Here is a 23,710-nt window from a genome sequence, read left to right as displayed (position 1 = left end):
CTTTTATTTAATTTTCAAACTGTGTATTCTAATAGATCTAACAGTCATGTTAGATGTTTTGATCAAGGGTGGCAAGCTCCATTGGTCCTAAAGACCCAGAGCACTGATAGTTTCTGCCTTTGCCTTTTAACCACAGATTGATTTGTGTATTTTATTCAGAGATATTATCTCAAATGGATGGTCGTGTGCTTTGATGATTATACAGTGCCTTGCAAAAAGTATTCATCCCCCTTGGCGTTTTTCCTATTTCGTTGCATTACAACCTAATTTAAATTGATTTTTATTTGGATTTCATGCAATGGATATACACAAAATAGTCAAAAAAATCTTTTTCAAAGCCCCTAAAAAAGATCTGGTGCAACCATTTACCTTCAGAAGACACATAATTAGTTAAATAAAGTGTGCAATCTAAGTGTCACATGATCTGTCACATGATCTCAGTATGTACACACCTGTTCTGAAAGGCCCCATTGTCTGCAACACCACTAAGCAAGGGGAACCACCAAGCAAGCGGCACCATGAAGACCAAGGATCTCTCCAAACAGATCAGGGACAAAGTTGTGAAGAAGTTCAGATCAGGGTTGGGTTATAAAAAAAAATCTGAAACTTTGAACATCCCACAGAGCACCATTAAAACCATTATTAAAAAATTTAAAGAATATGGCACCACAACAAATCTGCCAAGAGAGGGCCGCCCACCAAAGATGTTTTTCCATCAGCAGGGACTGGGAAACTGGTCAGAATTGAAGGAATGATGGATGGCACTAAATACCGGGAAATTCTTGAGGTAAACCTGTTTCAGTCTTCCAGAGATTTGAGACTGCAGGACAATGACCCTAAGCATACTGCTAAAGCAACACTCGAGTGATTTAAGGGGAAACACGGAAATGTCTTGGAATGGCCTAGTCAAAGCCCAGACCTCAATCCAATTGAGAATCTGTGGTATGACTTAAAGGTTGCTGTACACCAGCAGAACCCATCCAACTTGAAGGAATTGGAGCAGTTTTTCCTTGAAAATGGGCAAAAATCCCAGTCGCTAGATGTGCCAGGCTTATAGAGACATATCCCAAGAGACTTGCAGCTGTAATTTCTGCAAAAGGTGGCACAACAAAGTATTGACTTGGGTGGGGTTAATATTTATGCACGCTCAAGTTTTCGTTTTTTTGTTTCACAATAAAAATTATTTTGCATCTTCAAAGTGGTAATGTTGTGTAAGTCAAATGATACAAACCCCACAAAAAAAATATATATTTGAATTCCAGGTTGTAAGGCAACAAAATAGGAAAAATGCCAAGGGGGTGAATACTTTTGCAAGCCACTGAATTCCCCAATAGCAACTTGTGTGCTTTGAAATGGCTTGTCACATCAAAGGAAATGTTTTTTTCACATTGATGGTGACTGAGCTGGAGGAAATATAGCACTTCTTTTGGGTGAGCAGTTTTCTGAAATACAGGCTTCACAGAGACATCCAGAAATCTGAGGTTAACAGGGGCACAGCAATTTGTCCCGTGCTAAATAATCAATATCTATCTCGCATATTGTATGCCAGTAGCTGTCTCCTATGGGATGGATGTGTACAGTACATTCCGAAAGTATTCAGACCCCTTGACTCTTTCCAAATTTTGTTACGTTACAGCCTTATTCTTCAATGGATTTAATTTTTTTTAACTCATCAATCTACATACAATATCCCATAATGACAAAGCCAAAACAGGTTTTTATATATTTTTGCAAATTGCAAACTGAAATATCACATATTATATAATATTTCATAATATTACATAAGTATTCAGACCCTTTACTCAGTACTTTGTTTGAAGCACCTTTGGCAGCGATTACAGCCTTGAGTCTCCTTGGGTATGACGCTACAAGCTTGGCACACCTGTATTTGGGAAGTTTCTCCCATTCTTCTCTGCAGATCTTCTCAAGAACCATGTACAGTCCCTCAGGCCTCCCTGGCTGCTTTAGCAATATAAATATCCCCAAATACCCTCATTTCTAAATAAATAAGTGTTTTGGGGTTGAACTAAGTGTGTTTCATTTGCCTTCCTCATCCATCTATGTCTAGGTGGTGCAGAGAAAATGGAAGATTGATTGAAAAGGCTGCTTCAGTCTCTATGCGGAGAGAACACAGCCTGTGCTTTTCAACATAGGAATAGAACTCGGTGCTCTGTGGATCAATGCAGGTGGCTGTCCCTGTAGTAGGTCTCTCTCTCTCTCTCTCTCTCTCTCTCTCTCTCTCTCTCTCTCTCTCTCTCTCTCTCTCTCTCTCTCTGTGTGTGTGTGGGGGTGGGGGTGGGGGAGGCTTACTCACATCCTCTAGCCACTCGAGACATAGCATTTTCCCTGCAGAGTTAATTTGTCCTGCACCCTGGCTAAATAATCCCTATTTATTGACTTTCAGAAATGCCTATGAAAACAACTGGTTTGAAATTCAACTATTATTGACGTGGAATGTATCACAGCACAGTGTTCCCAACCTAACTAGCAGTGCCGGCTTCTGTGTAAACTTTGAAAAGGAATAACCTTTACCCATTGAAATATACCTCACATTACCTAAATGAAGTAAGCTATGCACAATGAACAGGCTAAAAGTCCAGTCTCAGGTGTCTCTATGAATGCCTCTGTATAAACCCCCACTATTCTGTATACAACCTGAGCTGAGAGTGTATGCCGTAAGATTACCACCTAAACCCTGAGCTGCAGCATTTTTCTTAATTATGCATCTCCATCTGTTTCCCTCTCTGTGCTGCGCTGCAGCCAACCTGACAACAAGGTAAATAACGATGATGCTGATACATTCCGATGGGATCTGCCGCCGTTTCCGAGGATTTACATTATTCATCTTTATTACCGCAGACTAGGGCTCCAAGGATACCTGACAGGGTCGCGTCACATGGTCAGTTCATTAACGGCAGACAGACCGTTCTGCTCTACATGCACGGGAGAATGGACGTTTATGCTCCTCTTCTACTTATATCATTGCCAATGCCAATCTTGATAAGCCCAGAGTGATTTCTCCTAAAATAATATCCTTTAAAAAGTTCAGGGCCAACATTCATTCACAACCTCAGTGTTATGTTCCCTAAATCAGTTGCGAAGGATCAAATTCACAGGCGCAAAGCATGCATTTAAACTCACCATTTCTTTCACTAAACCATTTACAACCATGTACAATAAAAACATGTTTCATAACTGTGATGTACATACAGTATTTGCAAACCGAAAAGGGGGAGAGAAAGAGTCTCTATTCGTATTTATATGGCAACATCTCATCACAGCAGCTTGCCTGACAGTCTCTGCTTTCATACCAACATCAAGGAGAGCATAATGGCTTGGCTAACTGTTAATAAGCAAAAGCTGTGAAACAGCATGACTACAAAGTACGTACATATGTGACAATGAACAGAGGGCTACTGACAATAACCTCAACAGAACACTACTGGAACTTTACACAAACTGTTCCACATCATCTATATTTGAAGTCTGTCAGAGCTGTATGCAACTCCACTATGGCATGAACAGAGCTGCCTAATAACGCTCATTAAAAATGCTCATTCAGAGAAGAAAGAATGGAGAGGGAGGAAGGTCTCTTGTTATCTAGTAGCAGCTTTAACTAACAATCTTTTAGCGTTTCGGCCTACTGTTAGTCACAATGTGATGTCCTACACGTAAGCCATGGATGTCTGAGTTGTACTGAGTAGGACTGAGGACTGCCTTAAAGGGGAATGGAAACACTAGGAAGTCAATCTAAGCAAAGAGATGTATTCAATCTACTAATTCTAAACATGTGCATTTAACATAAAATCATCTCTATATTTAGTGTTTTGATCGCCGACAAGGTTTATTTAAGCTATGGTCAGCGCCATTTTAAATTGCCATGGTCATCACTGACGCCAGTGTGTCACTGGCAGGTATCAGCAAATTGTCTGTGGTATTGAGTTTCCTCGTGGAGAGTGACTCAAAGAGAGTGAGGTTAGGTGCAGACAATGAAAATGGCAACAACAAGTAGTAATTAAAACATGAACTGTATAGCGCCAGGCTGTATGAATTCTCTCCCAAACAAATCCCTTGGTAAACTACCATCGGCTGACCAAGGACCCACAACTTTTGAAGAAGTGTCTCCATGTCCTGAAGAGGAAGGATGTGCTGGTAGAGCCAGCAGGATCTGCAGACAGGAAAGGAGTCATAGGCCAAAGTTGAAGCCCTCTGCTTGCACATCCGTTTTAAATGTCGAGGGTTATGGTGTAGGGGTTACCGACCGACCATCATCAACATCGCTGACTCTTTGGAGTCGAGCAAAAGCGACTGAACGGAGGAGGCAATGCAACACATCAATCAGACCTTTATTGGGACTGAGAGACTTTATGGTAAAAGACAAGTTTGAAGTGGGTGTGATGGTAGGAAATTACAATTACAGTAGAAGTGGTAGAGGGCCCATATTCCACCAAAAGGTTTGGGGACAGTCAACATAGTAAATAAAAAAATGACTGGAGTTGACCAACTAAGAAGAAACAAACAGCACTGTCACCCCTATCTACTTGACCCCTCCTGCATAAAACATGAAGGTCCAAAACATGTCTGATGAGAAGAAACAAAGTGTTAGGCAAGTGTTGAATGCTACCTGTGGAAGCGTTGACCTGCTGCCTGTGGAAGCGTTGACCTGCTGCCTGTGGAAGCGTTGACCTGCTACCTGTGTAAGTGTTGACCTGCTACCTGTGTAAGTGTTGACCCGCTGCCTGTGTAAGTGTTGACCCGCTGCCTGTGTAAGTGTTGACCTGCTGCCTGTGTAAGTGTTGACCCGCTGCCTGTGTAAGTGTTGACCTGCTGCCTGTGTAAGTGTTGACCCGCTGCCTGTGTAAGTGTTGAATGCTACCTGTGTAAGTGTTGACCTGCTGCCTGTGTAAGTGTTGACCTGCTGCCTGTGTAAGTGTTGACCTGCTACCTGTGTAAATGTTGACCTGCTACCTGTGTAAGTGTTGACCCGCTGCCTGTGTAAGTGTTGACCTGCTGCCTGTGTAAGTGTTGACCTGCTACCTGTGTAAGTGTTGACCCGCTGCCTGTGTAAGTGTTGACCTGCTGCCTGTGTAAGTGTTGACCTGCTGCCTGTGTAAGTGTTGACCTGCTGCCTGTGTAAGTGTTGACCTGCTACCTGTGTAAGTGTTGACCTGCTGCCTGTGGAAGTGTTGACCTGCTGCCTGTGTAAGTGTTGAATGCTACCTGTGTAAGTGTTGACCTGCTGCCTGTGTAAGTGTTGAATGCTACCTGTGTAAGTGTTGACCTGCTGCCTGTGTAAGTGTTGACCTGCTGCCTGTGTAAGTGTTGACCTGCTGCCTGAGCACACAGCCAGCTCTGATATCCTCCAGGTCTGGTCTGGCCTGATCCTTGTTTGCCCATCTTGATGAAGAGCCATCCAGACAGTAGTTGGCAGTGTGAACCAGACGTGGAGAAGAAGAAGAGAGCTGTCCAAGGGCCTAATGGTTCCAGAGAGGTCCTCAGCTCTGCATGCTCACCACACGCCAGCCCCAATTAGCCAGGTGTACACAGTGTGCCAATCCATGAGAGGAGAGGGAGAGGAGAGGGAGCGAATGGGTTGGTACTGATTCCCTGCGCTAATGTTTGCTCTCCTCCTCAGTGGTCAGATCGATAGAGCCACGGGTCTGAGATAGGGAGGCTGAAACTGACCGGGTTTCATGGTGAGGAAGGATGAGGTAGCGAGGGAGGAGGGAATAGCACAGCAGCTGAGGAGTGTGTGAAAAAAATAAACAACAAACTTCATCTTAATAAGAACATTTAAAAAATAAAATAGTCCAGCTCCAGAAACGTATCTAGTGGATTTCAATTCAAGCATGATGTTATGTCTCTTACTGACTGTGTCACATGATGTTATGTTTCTTACTGACTGTGTCACATGATGTTATGTCTCTTACTGACTGTGTGTCACATGATGTTATGTCTCTTACTGACTGTGTGTCACATGATGTTATGTCTCTTACTGACTGTGTGTCACATGATGTTATGTTTCTTACTGACTGTGTGTCACATGATGTTATGTCTCTTACTGACTGTGTCACATGATGTTATGTCTCTTACTGACTGTGTGTCACATGATGTTATGTCTCTTACTGACTGTGTGTCACATGATGTTATGTTTCTTACTGACTGTGTCACATGATGTTATGTCTCTTACTGACTGTGTGTCACATGATGTTATGTCTCTTACTGACTTCACATGATGACTGTGTGTCACATGATGTTATGTCTCTTCTGACTTCACTGACTGACTGTGTCACATGATGTTATGTCTCTTACTGACTGTGTGTCACATGATGTTATGTCTCTTACTGACTGTGTGTCACATGATGTTATGTTTCTTACTGACTGTGTCACATGATGTTATGTCTCTTACTGACTGTGTGTCACATGATGTTATGTTTCTTACTGACTGTGTTACATGATGTTATGTCTCTTACTGACTGTGTGTCACATGATGTTATGTTTCTTACTGACTGTGTCACATGATGTTATGTCTCTTACTGACTGTGTCACATGATGTTATGTCTCTTACTGACTGTGTGTCACATGATGTTATGTCTCTTACTGACTGGGTGTCACATGATGTTATGTCTCTTACTGACTGTGTGTCACATGATGTTATGTCTCTTACTGACTGTGTGTCACATGATGTTATGTCTCTTACTGACTGTGTGTCACATGATGTTATGTCTCTTACTGACTGTGTGTCACATGATGTTATGTCTCTTACTGACTGTGTGTCACATGATGTTATGTCTCTTACTGACTGTGTCACATGATGTTATGTCTCTTACTGACTGTGTGTCACATGATGTTATGTCTCTTACTGACTGTGTGTCACATGATGTTATGTCTCTTACTGACTGTGTGTCACATGATGTTATGTCACATGATGTTATCTCTGACTGTGTGTCACATGTCTCTTACTGACTTACTGACTGTGTGTCATATGATGTTATGTCTCTTACTGACTGTGTGTCACATGATGTTATGTCTCTTACTGACTGTGTGTCACATGATGTTATGTCTCTTACTGACTGTGTGTCCCATGATGTTATGTCTCTTACTGACTGTGTGTGTCAGGTCATTTGCCCAAGCAACGTAATGCAAATGGGATGCAGGATTTATTTACATTATGGAGACAGCCTGGAGAGTAATGCATGAGGACATGGGCCAGAGTGCAGACTAGATTGGCCATTGATTTGTAATAACTGTCCCCAAGCCTCTCAGCAGCCAGCTAGCCGGGAGAGAAACCAAAGACTGCTATGTGACATCACCAGTCATTCACACATGAATAGTGTTACTGTTCTATAGCTCTGCTTTCAGACCAGACCCACGGTCTGAAAGCAGAGCTTTTGTTCAAGTAGAACAAAAGAAAGATCTGGAGAAACACAGGGTGGTACTGTGCACTATGTAACAGAGAGGCAGGACAACAAAGGAAGAGTTTTGCTACTTTTTTGTGATGGTACAAGCCATGTCGAAATACACCAGAGCAGAAATGATGTTTGAAGATGACAGGGGGCTGCATTCACGGTAATGGAGCGTAAATGGATAGAGTTTAGAATTACTCAGATGTATAACTCGAAGGCTTTTGTCACAAACGGGACATAATGTTCCATTCAAAGATGGGGATATAGTAAACCAGGTGAACACAGCCTTCAGAAAACCTGCTTTGACTGACAGCAGCTGGGGTATATATCATGCAGAGAGGAAAAGACAGAGGAGAAGAGAAAGAGTGTGTGGTTCCACCGTCCTCTCACTACCTCACCACACCGCCTGGGACGTGTCAAAAGATCAGACTAAGTCCTCTTCCTTCCGCGGGAGACGGGAACCAACGGCTGCTTTACAATAACACTCATTTCCAATTGAGTGTGTCAAAAGGGAAACTCCCCACAATTTGGAGGGTATACACGGTCTGAATAGCCTCTGATGGCACAGGGAGGAGCTCGCTGGGACAAGTTACTCGCCCGTAATAGAAAAGTATGTGTTGAACATTTTCAATTCTCCCAATTTATATCATTTTCATCAGATCTCGAGAGCATCTATGGTGTTTAATTAAAAGAGATGTTCCCTCTTTCCAGCTTTTTCTTTCCTACACCATGAAGCAAAGCTGATTCCGGCGGATCATTGACACCCAGAGCAAATAGCTTTTAATCTGAGGCAGGGAAAAGGAGAGAGGAACGAGGAGGGAGAGGGAGGGGAGAGACAGAGAGAGAGCGAGAGAGAGGAAGGAAGCTGGGTGGAAGTTTATCGCTTATCTCAGGGGCTCCATAATGGTGAGTTTATTCTGAGAATATCAGTGGAATGGCTGAGAAGGGGTTTCTGCAGCACTTGCGGCCAGAGATCACATTGTCAGTTCACACTGATTTTTAATAGCCAGTAATTAGGGGGGAGTTAAAAAAGCTGAGTAGAACTCGATTATGATTTATTTTTGCATGCGTGTGTGACAGATAAAGTGTTTGCGTGCATACACACACACACACACACACACAGACAGATAAAGTGTTTGCCTGTATACACACACACAGACAGATAAAGTGTTTGCGTGCATACACACACACAGACAGATAAAGTGTTTGCGTGTATACACACACACAGACAGATAAAGTGTTTGCGTGCATACACACACACACACAGACAGATAAAGTGTTTGCGTGTATACACACACACAGACAGATAAAGTGTTTGCATGCATACACACACACAGACAGATAAAGTGTTTGCGTGTATACACACACACAGACAGATAAAGTGTTAGCGTGCATACACACACACAGACAGATAAAGTGTTTGCGTGCATACACACACACAGACAGATAAAGTGTTTGCGTGTATACACACACACAGACAGATAAAGTGTTTGCGTGCATACACACACACAGACAGATAAAGTGTTTGCGTGTATACACACACACAGACAGATAAAGTGTTTGCGTGTATACACACACACAGACAGATAAAGTGTTTGCGTGCATACACACACACAGACAGATAAAGTGTTTGCCTGTATACACACACACCGACAGATAAAGTGTTTGCGTGCATACACACACACAGACAGATAAAGTGTTTGCGTGTATACACACACACAGACAGATAAAGTGTTTGCGTGTTATAGGGAGAAAAACAACCGCTACGATTAGAAGAGATTACTGACTGTGACATATTCAGGTCAAGCTCAGAGTTCCGACATGGAAAGCTAAACTAAAACATCAAAGACAGATTGATGTAGCTTGTTCTGATATTCCAATACAGAGTGATTGACAATGACTTCAAATCTGAAACATGTATAATCTCTAACACTGATTTTCTTTCTTTTACACACACATACACACAAGCTTGTTCTCAAACCTACCCTTCATCCCACTTCTGGGTGGCTGGGGTGATTTATCATTGCAAAATGAAAAGCTGTGCTCTGAGCTCACACAGAACAGGGAATACAGGCGGGAGCTTTTGTTCAATTCACTACATTACATGGATACTTCCTATGTTCAGATCTAATCGATTCAATAAGTTAAAACAGGAGGATTAATTTCTATGTACATGCATGTGTGTTTCCATGTGTGTGTGTGTACTCCAAGGGTGTGCATCCATGTGTGTGTGCATGTGTTTGATGTTGTTCTAGCTGTTGCCAGTCTTTCCTGCACCAGCCGTTTGGCAATGCAGGGAGTTGCCATAAGAACCCCAGCCCTTCAGTCCCCCAGACCCCCATCCCTCCAGCCCTTCAGACCACCAGACCCCCAGCCCTCCAGACCCACAGCCCTCCAGACCCGCAGCCCTCCAGACCCACAGCTCTCCAGCCCCCTAGAACCCTAGCCCTCCAGCCCTCCAACCCTCCAGACCCCCAGCCCTGCAGCCCTTCAGACCACCAGACCCCCAGACCCCCATCCCTCCAGCCCTTCAGACCACCAGACCCCCAGCCATCCAGACCCACAGCCCTCCAGACCCACAGCCCTCCAGCCCTCTAGAACCCTAGCCCTTCAGCCCTCCAACCCTCCAGACCCCCAGCACTCCAGACATCCAGTCCTCCAGACCCCCAGCCCTCCAGACCCCCAGCCCTCCAGTCCTCCAGACCCCCAGCCCCAGTTCTCCAAACCCCCAGCCGTCCAGACCCCCAGCCCTCCAGACCCCCAGTCCTGCAGACCCTCAGACCCCCAGCCCTCCAGACATCCAGTCCTCCAGACCCCCAGCCCTCCAGACCCCCAGCCCTGCAGCCCTTCAGACCACCAGACCCCCAGACCCCCATCACTCCAGCCCTTCAGACCACCAGACCCCCAGCCATCCAGACCCACAGCCCTCCAGACCCACAGCCCTCCAGCCCTCTAGAACCCTAGCCCTTCAGCCCTCCAACCCTCCAGACCCCCAGCACTCCAGACATCCAGTCCTCCAGACCCCCAGCCCTCCAGACCCCAGCCCTCCAGTCCTCCAGACCCCCAGCCCTCCAGTTCTCCAAACCCCCAGCCGTCCAGACCCCCAGCCCTCCAGACCCCCAGTCCTGCAGACCCCCAGACCCCCAGCCCTCCAGACATCCAGTCCTCCAGACCCCCAGCCCTCCAGACCCCCAGCCCTCCAGTCTTCCAAACCCCCAGCCCTCCAGCCCTCCAGTCTTCCAAACCCCCAGCCCTCCAGCCCTCCAGTCTTCCAAACCCCCAGCCCTCCAGCCCTCCAGTCTTCCAAACCCCCAGCCCTCCAGCCTTCCAGTCTTCCAAACCCCCAGCCCTCCAGACCCCCAGCCCTCCATCCCTCCAGTTCAGTGCCAGGCAAGTTTTCTTTAAATCAGGGCATCAATCTGGAGAAAATAAACACAGAGCGTGACCCCAAAACTCAGACATGATCAAATCTCCCCTTTCCAGTCCACTGTCCCCCCACTCATACGTCATGGTGGTGCCAGAGAGTTGTGGGAGGTGTCCGAGCACAGGAAGCCGTCTCACACGGACATTATAAGGGGCAGAGAGGAATAGGATGTTCCTGGGAGAGGGAACTGATTCTCTCCTGTCCCCATTATTATTACAGTCCACCCCGAGGACCATTACCAAGAGGGGATGCTCAAAAGCGTCAGCATCAGTGGCCTCATGCGCCCCCTAACGGCCAATACAGACACAGCACTCTGCAGTGTCAATGATAGCTCTGAGATTGTATTGTTATTCTCATTATTATCAGAGAGGAGCAGTAGGGGGTATGCATTCTCGCTGTGAGCAGACACAAACGTCCACCTCCCTTATGAGTCTCACAAACACAACATAAAACCAGTAGAAAAACACAATGTACTTTGAAACAGCATGTTGACATTAGAGCCCATGACACACAACTACGCAGGCTTATGCATCCCGCCCTCAATTAATGCAGCCTATGAGATCAATTATATCTATGGACAGATTGTATACACACACAGTGTACAAAACATTAGGAACACCTTCCTAATATTAAGTTGCACCCCCTTTTGCCCTCAGAACAGCCTCAATTCGTCGGAGCATGTCGTAAGCATTACACATTGATGTTGGCCCATGTTGGCTGGATGTCCTTTGGGTGGTGGACCCTTCTTGATCCTTCTTGATACACACGGGAAACTGTTAAGCGTGAAAAACCCAACAGTGTTGCAGTTCTTGACAAACACAAACCAGTGCGCCTGGCGCCTACTACCATCCCCCGTTCAAAGGCACTTAAATATTTTGTCTTGCCCATTCACCCTCTGAATGGCACACATACACAATCCATGTCTCAATTGTCTCAAGGCTTACAAATACTTATTTAACCTGTCTCCTCCCCTTCATCTATACTGATTGTAGTGGATTTACCTGGTGACATCAATAAGGGATAGCTTTCACCTGGATTTACCTGGTCAGTCTATGTCATGGAAAGTGCAGGTGTTCTTAGTGTTTTGTACACTCATTGATATTGACACAACAACAAAAAAGATGGAGGATTATTGACCAACCTAAAGTCAACCTATGTTTACCTATACTCACCCAAGTGAACCTATACTCACCCATTCCTCATCAATTGTCACCCATTTTTACACAGCACAATGCTATCAATTTAATATGGGCTCCTGCTTTTAGCTCACTGAACCTCTCGCTCAGTGCTCAATCGGGACTGATGGAGCCTCACATTAGCTAGAGTGTTTTTACAGGTGCTTCTGCTCTGCAGTAAAGTGCAGCTTCAGAGGTTCAGTAGAAGGTGACTGATAAGGACAGGGAGGCCCACGGACCTCTGAGATCATAAGGTCAGGCTGATGACTTGGGATCAATGCAGAATATGATGCAACATTCTCTCTGGAGCCAGGTTTTCCCAGCCGCAGGCATGAAGAAGCCGTAATAGCTATTAGTATTATGGAATATCGAATACCTATTAGTAAAACACTGTGTAAATTGGTGTTATAATAGGTTGATGTATTACTTTATCAGGTAAATACTGTATGTGCATAATTCTTCCAAAGTCTGACATCTCATCCCACAACATAGATAACCTCCTTTTTTCCTTTGCTTAATTTCCTGTTCTATTCTATCAAACATCTCCTCAAAAGTCAATTCAATTGAATGACCCATTTTTGAAATATTATACAGTATTTATTTTCAATGAGGATTTTACCATTCTTTCATTTGAATTTCAATCATTTCTGATATGACATGAACGGAAATGTAATAGTTTCCAGCCCTGCACAGGGTCACTAAAATATTGGAAAATAACAGAATAAAACAAATTCAACAGATTGGACAGAAAAGTCTGATGGGTCCGTCATGATCGACGTTGTGTGAAAGGCATGTTTATGAGAGACTCGTGTGAAGTACATCATGGGTGCAAGTCTAGACCAAACCTTTTAATAAATATTTATGTGGGTAGAATGATCAGATGCAGTCTTCATGGGTTTATTTATTCCTCTTGAAACTATCCCAACCCCCCTACCCGTACACTGCGCAGCTCGACGATTCTCAATAAGATAAGATAGTACTTTAATAAATGAATGTCGTCAAATCAAAAGCATGAATAGCGCAGCCAGCTGTAAAACCAATGCAAATCAGTGCATGTCATTCCAATGTTCTTAGAACTAATACATATTCTTTCATGATTAGATCTCCTTTAAACAGAATTTTTTTTATAAATATGAGATAGAAGTTGACACATTAATCATTAATTATTCAAAATGATTGGCGCACTGTGAAGCAAGAATTAATGATATTTTCCATCCATGTAGGTTATAATAAATACCGACTAAAATACACTTCAAAAGGATGATATTTGAGACTAATTAAGATACGTTTACCACACTTTATTAGTCTACGTTTCTTTAACAGTTATTACAATACTTACAATTATTTAAAGTTTGGATTTGGAACCTGCTAAATTACAATCACTAGTCAATGTATAACTTTTTTAAAGGAAATTAATGTATTTAACTAACCTTATAGCCGATTGCAATTAGTATGGCTTGTTGTGAATTCTTCATTGCAGGCAATAAATAGGCTACAACATCTGCCTTTAAAAGAACGATATGTATACGTTATATCCTCTCCTACACATTAATTATTTGAGAATAATTGCCATAACGGTGGAGGGGACCATTTAAACCTCATTAAAGGAAGAACACGACTGATAGCCGACTGACCTACCACAAATACATCTCCATCTGTAGTTTCCCAGATAACCTACCAACAAAAAGGCTCACACATAATTGGATACAGTGGCACCATAACACCGGCGGGTCGGGAACAGAATTACATTGCAATACACATGTGCATAAGCAACCAAATAGCCTTCCGTTATATTATTGAGAATCTTACCTTTAGCGCCTATGTCAGTCATCATTGCAAAGAGAACCATCAGAACGAATATGTAATCTCGTGCCGCACTCATGCTTGCTTTCAGTATTGGTCCTCTGCTAATAGAAAGGAATGTCCTTGGGATCAACACTTTTTCTTAAAATGAAATAGAGACTGCTCGTACAGCAAAAGCCACTTGCTGTGTGACCTCGGGATCGCACACTGCGCAGCACTGGCGCTCCACTGAGAGCTATGTTCTCATGTCGTTATCAGCTGATAGACAGAGACTGTTCAATTTCAACGTTCCCTAAATCGATAGATAGATAGATCGTTGGGTATGCCGTTCTCTTTCTTCTAGTCAGCGCACCACCGTCGTTTCAGCACTGCGGACAGCTCCTAGCGACAGCAACTGGAACAACTGAATTCAGAACCATGGAAAGTTTGTACCGTTACCATACATATAATGTAATACTGCCCTCAAGTCAATTACCTCCATACGACAATGGCTGTGTTTAGTTCATTACCTTTGATTGCAGTATCAATTGACACATCGACTACACCCGTTTTCAATCGATTACAAACTCACAATTACTGTGAACGCTAACAGTCTTGTTAACAGGCACAATGTAGCACTAGCATTACAATGAAAACATCATGTTGCTCCTATTTGTAGAACTGTAAATACGTTGTTTATGTTATGATCTTCTCATTGGTATGTGGCACTCTGGCAATAGATACATCTGCGAGAGAGAGAGAGAGAGAGAGATGGGTTTATGAAAATAATATAGAATTGTTAAGTGATGCTGCCAGTGCTAAGGTATTGGGAATGGTATTACTAATTGAATGGTAATGCAGGTTGCTTTTCTTCTGTGTGTTTCATCTAGGAGTGTATCGATTTCAGGGGGAATGTCCTTTCTTTCTCCTGAAACCTGTTTACTGTGGGACCACACACTGGGTACACTGCCTCAGATTCATAATCATTCAAAGCCTGTTAATGAAACTAGCAATTTAGGCTAAATAGAAGGACATTTTTGAAGACCTCAATCTCTAAAGCTCATGGTGTGTAGTAGATTCTTGCTAAAAAAAGTATATCTTGCCTCATGTTGGATTTGTTTTTCCAGGCTTTGTGTGTGTGTGTGTGTGTGTGTGTGTGTGTGTGTGTGTGTGTGTGTGTGTGTGTGTGTGTGTGTGTGTGTGTGTGTGTGTGTGTGTGTGTGTGTGTGTGTGTGTGTGTGTGTGTGTGTGTGCGTGTGTGTATTGTATACTGATCAAAAACGCAATACGTAAAGTGTTGGTCCCATGTTTCATGAGCTGAAATAAAAGATACCAGAAGTTTTCCATATGCACAACAAGCTTTATGTCCATCAAATTTTGTGCACAAATGTATTTAAATCCCTTTTAGTGAGCATTTATCAAGATAATCCATATCAAGAAGCTGATTGAACCGCATGATCATTACACAGGTGCACCTTGTGCTGTGGCCAATAAAATGCCTCTGAAATGTGCAGTTTTGTCAAACAACACAATGCCACAAATGTCTCAAGTTTTGAAGGAGTGCATAGTTGTTTTAGGGAATTTGGCAATATGTCCAACCAGCCTCACAACCGCTGACCACGTGTAACCACGCCTGCCCAAGACCGCCAGATCCGGCCTCTTCACCTGTGGGATCGTCTGAGACCAGCCACCCGGATAGCTGATGAAACGGTGGGTTTGCACAACCGAAGAAAACCGTCTCAGGGAAGCTCATTTGCGTGATCGTCGTCCTACACCAGAGTCTTGACCTGACTGCAATTCGGCATCATAACTGACTTCATTTGGCAAATGCTCAATGGCAACTAGTACGCTGAAGAAGTGTGCTCTTCACAGATGAATCCTGTTGTCAGCTATACAGGGCAGATGGCAGACAGCTTGTATGGCGTCGTGTGGGCGAGTGGTTTGCTGATGTCAACGTTGTGAACAGAGTATCCCATGGTGGCGGTGGGGTTATGGTATGGGCAGGCATAAGCTACAGACAACGAGGACAATTGTATTTTATCGGTGGCAATTTGAATGGACAGAGATACCGTGCCGAGATTCTGAGACCCATTGTCGTGCCATTCATCTGCCATCACCTCATGTTTCAGCATAATAATACACAACCCCATGGTGCAAATATCTGTACACAATTCCTGGAAGCTGAACATGTCCTTGTTCTTCCATGGCCTGCAGACTCACCAGACATGTCACCCATTGAGCATTTGTGCGATGCTCTGGATCGATGTGCATGACAGTATGTTCCAGTTGCTCCTAATATTCAGCAACTTCGCACAGCCAATGAAGAGGAGTGGAAAGACATTCCACAGGCCACAATTAACAGCCTGATCAACTCTATGTGAAGGAGATGTGTTGCACTGCATGAGGCAAATGCTGGTCACACCAGATACTGACTGTTTTTCTGATCCACACCCCTACCTATTTTTTTAAAGGTACCTGTGACTAACAGATGCATATCTCTATTTCCACTCATCTGAAATCCATAGATTAGGGCCTATTGAATGTATTTCAATTGACTGATATCCTTATATGAACTGTAACTCAGTAACATCTTTGAAATTGTTACATGTTGCGTTTATATTTTTGTTCAGTGTATTTTGTAAATTGTGTGTATGCAGGACTCCTTTGCGAAAGAGTCTTTGGTCTCAATGCTGTTAGGTAGCCTAGCAGTTAAGAGCATTGGGCCAGTAACTAAAAGGTCACTGGTTCAAATCCACAAGCTGACTAGGTGAAACACATCTGTTGCTGTGACCTTCAACAAGGCAGCTAACCCTAGTTGTTTTGGATAAGAGTGTCTACTAAAACACGTAAATGTCATGTAAAATGTGTATGCCTTGCTTTATTTCAACTGAAGGTACTGCTAAATGTAGCTCTGAACGAGAGTGTCATGCTGTGCGGACACAGAGCAGCTGGGTAACTGATCTCACTGGCTGTAGTTGAATGGACCTTATTCACTATATAGCGCTATAGGGAAATGAGGGCCATTTCAGACGCAGCTACTGTCTTAGTTTCTATGTGTCGACCCTCAGCTATCGATTGTCTCACCATGAGAATGAGTATGGTATGGTGTTTTTACTGAGACAAATTTATGCCGTGTCTTAAACTAGCCTCTGGCATAGAAACTAGATTTACATTCTCAATGCTGGCCTTGCCCACAAAATCAGCTATAAGTAGCCACACACACGCACACAAACACACACACACTATAAACAAATATGCTCATACATACTCAAATAGTACCAATAGGATTATAATCAAAAGATGCCACTATGAATAAATGTTTTTAAACTATATTCAAATGATGCGCAAGAGTGAAATCTTATTTCATACCATCTGATACATTTAAATACTGCCATTTCTACAATCCTTTCCTGTATGCTCATTCCTCCACAACAATAGTTTTCTCTTTGTCAATTTGTGTAATGTCTTGAGGAATCTAATAAGCCCAACATCGCATTGTGCCAGTCATGGTTTAGCTCTGAGCTCAGGGAGTTAGCTGTCTTTTGATGTTGCTCTGCTCTGGTTCTGCTGAAATCCCACGCTCTCCACTCAAAGTCTGCCAATCACACTGTCACTCACTGTCCCAGCGTAGACAGCGGCCATTGGAACAGAAAATCAAATCACATACAAAAGCTCTTCATTGTGTGCTTTAGTGAAAGGCTGCAGAATGCTAGGAGACAGAAAACTATCACAGTAAATATCCAAGGTTTTGGACTTAATTGCTTTTTAGACCATAGGGTTGACTAACACCTGGGTGACCAACTACAAAAGTAGGCCTTGTGTTATTTTGTCCAATAAATAAATCAAATCCTTATACTCATCCTGAAAGTAACACTAATTAACTCACCCCATTGGCTTCATGTTATTTTATTGAATGCAAAATGGGAGTAATACTGGCACCAAATACCTCCCCTCCCTCCATTACCCCCCTTCCTCCCCCTCCTCCTTCTCCCCTACCCCTACCCACTCCTCACCTCCATTCCCCCCTCCTACTCCTCCCCTACCCCTACCCACTCCTCCCCTCCCCCTCCCCCCTCCCCCTCCTCCTTCTCCCCTACCCCTACCCACTCCTCACCTCCATTCCCTCCCCCTCCTCCTCCCCTACCCCTACCCACTCCTCCCCTCCCCTCCCCACTTCTCTTTCCCTCCCCTCTTCCCTTCCTCCTACATTAAAGCATCTCTCCACCTTCAGGGGCCTATTTGTCTTAATAAGGAAAAGTGTCCTTGCCAGCTCTATTAGACATCCATCCCCTGAATACATTTTCATTCTGCCCCAAGGATAGATCCCAGTCGCTTCCTTCCTGATGAAGGTATTCTGGATGTGCAGTCTGTCTGGCACAACAAGGGAATAAGGAAAAAAGAGACAAAAACTATCTAATCAAGGTTTTATTCGGCTTGATATGCTATGTGGTATAAATAACTAGTTTTCTTTATGCCTTAATACAGACATGGCCGGCTTTCTAAGTGGAATACGAAGTATGTACATAACATATCAAGGTGAGACAGTGAAAATCAGTAGGGTTTTTGAGATATTGATGTTTCTGCATATCATGTACCAATTCTTTTTTTAATGTTGTTCATCCATTCATCCATCTATAGATTATAAAATAAAGACTTTAAAGTTACGTATTCTAACAATTTGTATGCTATATCCACAACTAGTTTTCAATTCATCAAAAAATTGTAGTTGTTTGAACATTCCAACTACGCGCTGCTCAGTGAAGAGTGCTCTACTAATTCTTCCCTCTCTCAGTGTGAGGCAGACAGACTGCACCTTGACTAGGTGTGAGCTGCATAACCAAGACTCCCCTCACCAACCCTGTTGTTACACTTCTATCAATCAAGAGAGAGGAACTGTCTGGAGTCCCCTGTCTCTGATTCAGAGGTGGAAAGAGAAGGGTAAGACACAAGGCCTCAGACACAGATCCTCATTATCTGGCTCTCTTCCTGCCACCACTCCCACTTCCACACTCCTTCTCCAGGACACATTCATCTCCGCCACCCACACCTCCACCCTCCTTCTCCAGGACACATTCATCTCCACCACCCACACCTCCACCCTCCTTCTCCAGGACACATTCATCTCCACCACCCACACCTCCACCCTCTTTCCCCAGGGACACATTCATCTCCACCACCCACACCTCCACCCTCCTTCCCCAGGGACACATTCATCTCCACCACCCACACCTCCACCCTCCTTCCCCAGGGACACATTCATCTCCACCACCCATACCTCCACCCTCCTTCCCCAGGGACACATTCATCTCCACCACCCACACCTCCACCCTCCTTCCCCAGGGACACATTCATCTCCACCACCCACACCTCCACCCTCCTTCCCCAGGGACACATTCATCTCCACCACCCACACCTCCACCCTCCTTCCCCAGGGACACATTCATCTCCACCACCCCACCTCCACCCTCCTTCCCCAGGGACACATTCATCTCCACCACCCACACCTCCACCCTCCTTCCCCAGGGACACATTCATCTCCACCACCCACACCTCCACCCTCCTTCCCCAGGGACACATTCATCTCCACCACCCACACCTCCACCCTCCTTCCCCAGGGACACATTCATCTCCACCACCCATACCTCCACCCTCCTTCCCCAGGGACACATTCATCTCCACCACCCACACCTCCACCCTCCTTCCCCAGGGACACATTCATCTCCACCACCCACACCTCCACCCTCCTTCCCCAGGGACACATTCATCTCCACCACCCACACCTCCACCCTCCTTCCCCAGGGACACATTCATCTCCACCACCCCACCTCCACCCTCCTTCCCCAGGGACACATTCATCTCCACCACCCACACCTCCACCCTCCTTCCCCAGGGACACATTCATCTCCACCACCCACACCTCCACCCTCCTTCCCCAGGGACACATTCATCTCCACCACCCACACCTCCACCCTCCTTCCCCAGGGACACATTCATCTCCACCACCCACACCTCCACCCTCCTTCCCCAGGGACACATTCATCTCCACCACCCACACCTCCACCCTCCTTCCCCAGGGACACATTCATCTCCACCACCCACACCTCCACCCTCCTTCCCCAGGGACACATTCATCTCCACCACCCACACCTCCACCCTCCTTCCCCAGGGACACATTCATCTCCACCACCCACACCTCCACCCTCCTTCCCCAGGGACACATTCATCTCCACCACCCACACCTCCACCCTCCTTCCCCAGGGACACATTCATCTCCACCACCCACACCTCCACCCTCCTTCCCCAGGGACACATTCATCTCCACCACCCACACCTCCACCCTCCTTCCCCAGGGACACATTCATCTCCACCACCCACACCTCCACCCTCCTTCCCCAGGGACACATTCATCTCCACCACCCACACCTCCACCCTCCTTCCCCAGGGACACATTCATCTCCACCACCCACACCTCCACCCTCCTTCCCCAGGGACACATTCATCTCCACCACCCACACCTCCACCCTCCTTCCCCAGGGACACATTCATCTCCACCACCCACACCTCCACCCTCCTTCCCCAGGGACACATTCATCTCCACCACCCACACCTCCACCCTCCTTCCCCAGGGACACATTCATCTCCACCACCCACACCTCCACCCTCCTTCCCCAGGGACACATTCATCTCCACCACCCCCAACTCTTATTTATTTATTTTCTTTGGAATGTAATGTAATATGTTATGTTGTTCTTGTCTTATTACTGTTCTGTACTTTGTCATGTATTTGTACGTTTTATGTGAACCCCAGGAAGAGATGCTACTTCATGTGCAGTAGCTAATGGGGATCCTAATAAACTAAACTAAACCACCCTCCTTCCCTGGGGACACATTGATCTCCACCACCTCCACCCTTCTTCCCCGGGACACATCTCCGCTGGCCAGATATTTTCTCTGCCGACATCCGTGTGCTTGGTCTCCCAGATAAATGCAACGGGAAGCAGAAACCATTTAGCTTGGGGGAATGGAGAGCCTTGCACCATGGCGACACCTGTCTCAAAGAATAATTGTTTCACATGGTGCTTCTGTGTATGCTGACTGGTTCAACAACAAAACACTTAAGAAAATTGTGAATTGGTTGGTAGAGGATGAAATCCACTGAACCTGCAACTTCTGCGCTCAAAACTAATTTGTTTCAAATAAATACACTTTGTCTTTCGTTTTCGAGTTTAATTTTGTATGGACACCAGTTTTGACAGTCTCTTCAGGTGAGCCGGTAATCTCCTTGAACTGAAAGCTTCCCAGATGCCAAAAAAGTATCATTATTATGTGATAAAAAAATCGAACAAAATCTCCTGTATTTCAGGTATAGCTGACTGATGTTTCAAATAGCGTAACACATTATTTAATATTACTTCCTTAAAATGATGCAGGCTTCATATGATGTATCCTTAGTATCTCAAAGACTGTTGTGCATCTTGTCAAGACATAGTGCATTCTACCAGGTAAAGTCCTGACAGACTCATTGCCCTACATCTTCACAGCTTCCTGCTTTCTCAGATCAGCAGTTTAATGTTCACAGTGTGCTGCAGAGCCTACAGCAAATCTCATCTGCACTGACATTCCTCATCCCCAAATAAAAGCTAAAGGGCAAAGTTCATCTGTACTTTCCTGGACACAGCCTGGGGGCAAAACCACCACAGCAAGCAGAAGGTACAGCAGAAGTACAGTTTTTACTCGTTTCGAAGAAAACAATGTTCAAGAAGCCTTTTAAGTGGATCCCCTGGAACCTCGAATCAAGTCAACTATATCACTAGAGATTTAGGCCTGCATGAGGAAGCAGCATCACAGACATGAACCATTAAGTGTTTTAGGTTATTTTTTATGTGATAAAGGGTTTCAAAGTAGAGGGAATTCAACACAATGTGTATCATGAACATAGCCTTGACATTTTCAACACAATTCCATTGAACAATAGAAATGACCTATGTATGTTACTAAATATGAAACTATCCTTTGTAGGATGATTCTGGGCTTTGTGTTTTTCATTAGTGAATCTCTGCTTGTCTGGGAGCTCCAGAGGGAGAGATATCGACATCTGTCCCTACCTCCCCCGTTGAGACCCAGGATACCCAGAGACATGCTATTTAATGATGGAGTGTACATTATTCCAGAATTTTTTTCATGAATGCAGGCTTAACAAATATTCCAAACGGACAAACAACATATTATACACACACACACACACACACACACACACACACACACACACACACACACACACACACACACACACACACACACACACACACACACACACACACACACACACACACACACACACACACACACACACACACACACACACACACACAAATATTACAGCCAAAAGCCCTTATCCAAGAGCACACTCCAGAAGCAAAGGTAATCCCGTTCTCCCTGAGTGATCACAAATCTATCTGTGCACCAAAGAGCAGAAATTCAATTGGCAGCAATAGGGCCATGGAGAGATGGAACCTTCCCCATCTAATCCTCAACCCATTCATGTACAGAGCAGAGGAGATGAGCACTCCAGTGGAATCATTAGCCCAATGGAGACATAAAGTAGGGGGAAGGGGGAATGATTTGGGTCAAACAGAACAGATGTATTCTGGGAGACATTTTAAAACATTGCTCTGTCTACATTATAGTGTACCATCACATAGGGTATAAGACAACAAACTACCACCGTTTGGTGCTTATATTCTCTTACCTCTACGGGCACAGCTACCAGCTGAAAGATACTCAGTCTGTGAGGCGAGGGAGTAAAGAACAAGCTACTTATTATTCATGGCTCTTCAGTTATTCATTAGACAGACCTGAGCCTCCTCCTGTAATGTTGGCTTGGGCAATCATGAATTTATACACCAGGTACTTTATATTTAAACATGACTTGAAATAAATAGCTGGCAGTAAATGCCAGGTAAATAGCACTAGAATGGTACTTGAGGTTCTGACTGGTGCGGAATGTTATTTTCAAGCTTGACCTTTCCAATATGGAGCTGTACTACATCTTGTTTTCCAACATTTTCTGGACAACAATCTATCCAGGTGACCAAATAGCAAAAATGGGGAGAAGTCTAGAAGCATGACAGTAGCCATACATTAAACATTTAGAGCTAACCCCAAAAGTCTGGAAATCATTGATATTTTTTGTCTAAATTGTAAAGATCGCAAAAAGACAACCTGCAAATGTTCTTTGGAAAGTTCTAAATGGAAAATGTGAACAGAGTTTACGTAATAGAGTAGCTCCCAACATCATCCTTCTCCATTCAAACAGTTCCTGATGTTGAGACATCAGTAGAATGTCCTGACATTGCAATTTTAAATGCTGCTAGCTGCAGGCAGAGCAGCAAGAGGAGCAGACTTTACAAAGTAAAGTGGTAATATGCTGTTCATCATATTACAGCAGGGGGAGAGGCAGGACTGCTGTGCTTCGCTGGTGTCTCAGCGACAGGGAATAAACTTTCACTGCCGGGCAGATGGTGATTTCAGTGTCCCAGCAAGGCTCTCCAGTCGTAAACAACAATCTGTCTCGTTTGTTTCTCTTTAGCAGTCTAGCTACTCTCTGGCTGGGAACAATCATGACGATCAGCGATGCCACGATGAGCAGGCGGTGTACACATGGTCAGGATACACAGGCCTCAACAGTAAATAATAGCAGAGACACAGGTAATCTAGCATTTGAACATTGACCATATGGTAATATGATTATAGTGTAAATAGGGTTAAATGCAGATGGTTAATATAGTCTGTATAAATATACTGTAATGTCAGCAAGTCTCATCAGAAAACATAAACGATTTTTATCAGTCTAGCAGCAATCCACTGTGGGTGTGACAGTCCTAAAGAGGAAGGATGTGCTCTCTGCCAGGTTAATGAAGTGT

The 23,710-nt window shown here is 44.5% G+C and overlaps 1 protein-coding gene and 1 long non-coding RNA gene across 2 annotated transcripts in view; one reads left to right on the top strand and one right to left on the bottom strand.

Annotated features, from left to right (window-relative positions):
• The window catches only part of LOC115137751 (seizure protein 6-like), a 161,902-nt gene extending 147,804 nt beyond the window's left edge, over positions 1-14,098 (bottom strand). The window contains exon 1 of the mRNA XM_065024381.1: positions 13,815-14,098. Coding sequence (XP_064880453.1) covers positions 13,815-13,887 — 73 coding nt within the window. The 5' untranslated portion in view covers positions 13,888-14,098. The remainder of the gene's footprint in view (positions 1-13,814) is intronic.
• Positions 7,545-18,324, top strand: LOC115116779 (uncharacterized). Its single transcript, XR_003861590.2, has 3 exons — positions 7,545-8,016; positions 8,118-8,312; positions 18,273-18,324. It is a non-coding gene; the product is annotated as an uncharacterized LOC115116779 (long non-coding RNA).
• Positions 18,325-23,710: the final 5,386 nt, after the last annotated feature.

This window comes from Oncorhynchus nerka, linkage group LG11, assembly GCF_034236695.1.
Source record: "Oncorhynchus nerka isolate Pitt River linkage group LG11, Oner_Uvic_2.0, whole genome shotgun sequence".
Classification (NCBI taxonomy): domain Eukaryota; kingdom Metazoa; phylum Chordata; class Actinopteri; order Salmoniformes; family Salmonidae; genus Oncorhynchus; species Oncorhynchus nerka.
The sequence above is the reverse complement of the archived record's forward strand: the minus strand, read 5'-3'. Positions and strand labels throughout refer to the sequence as shown.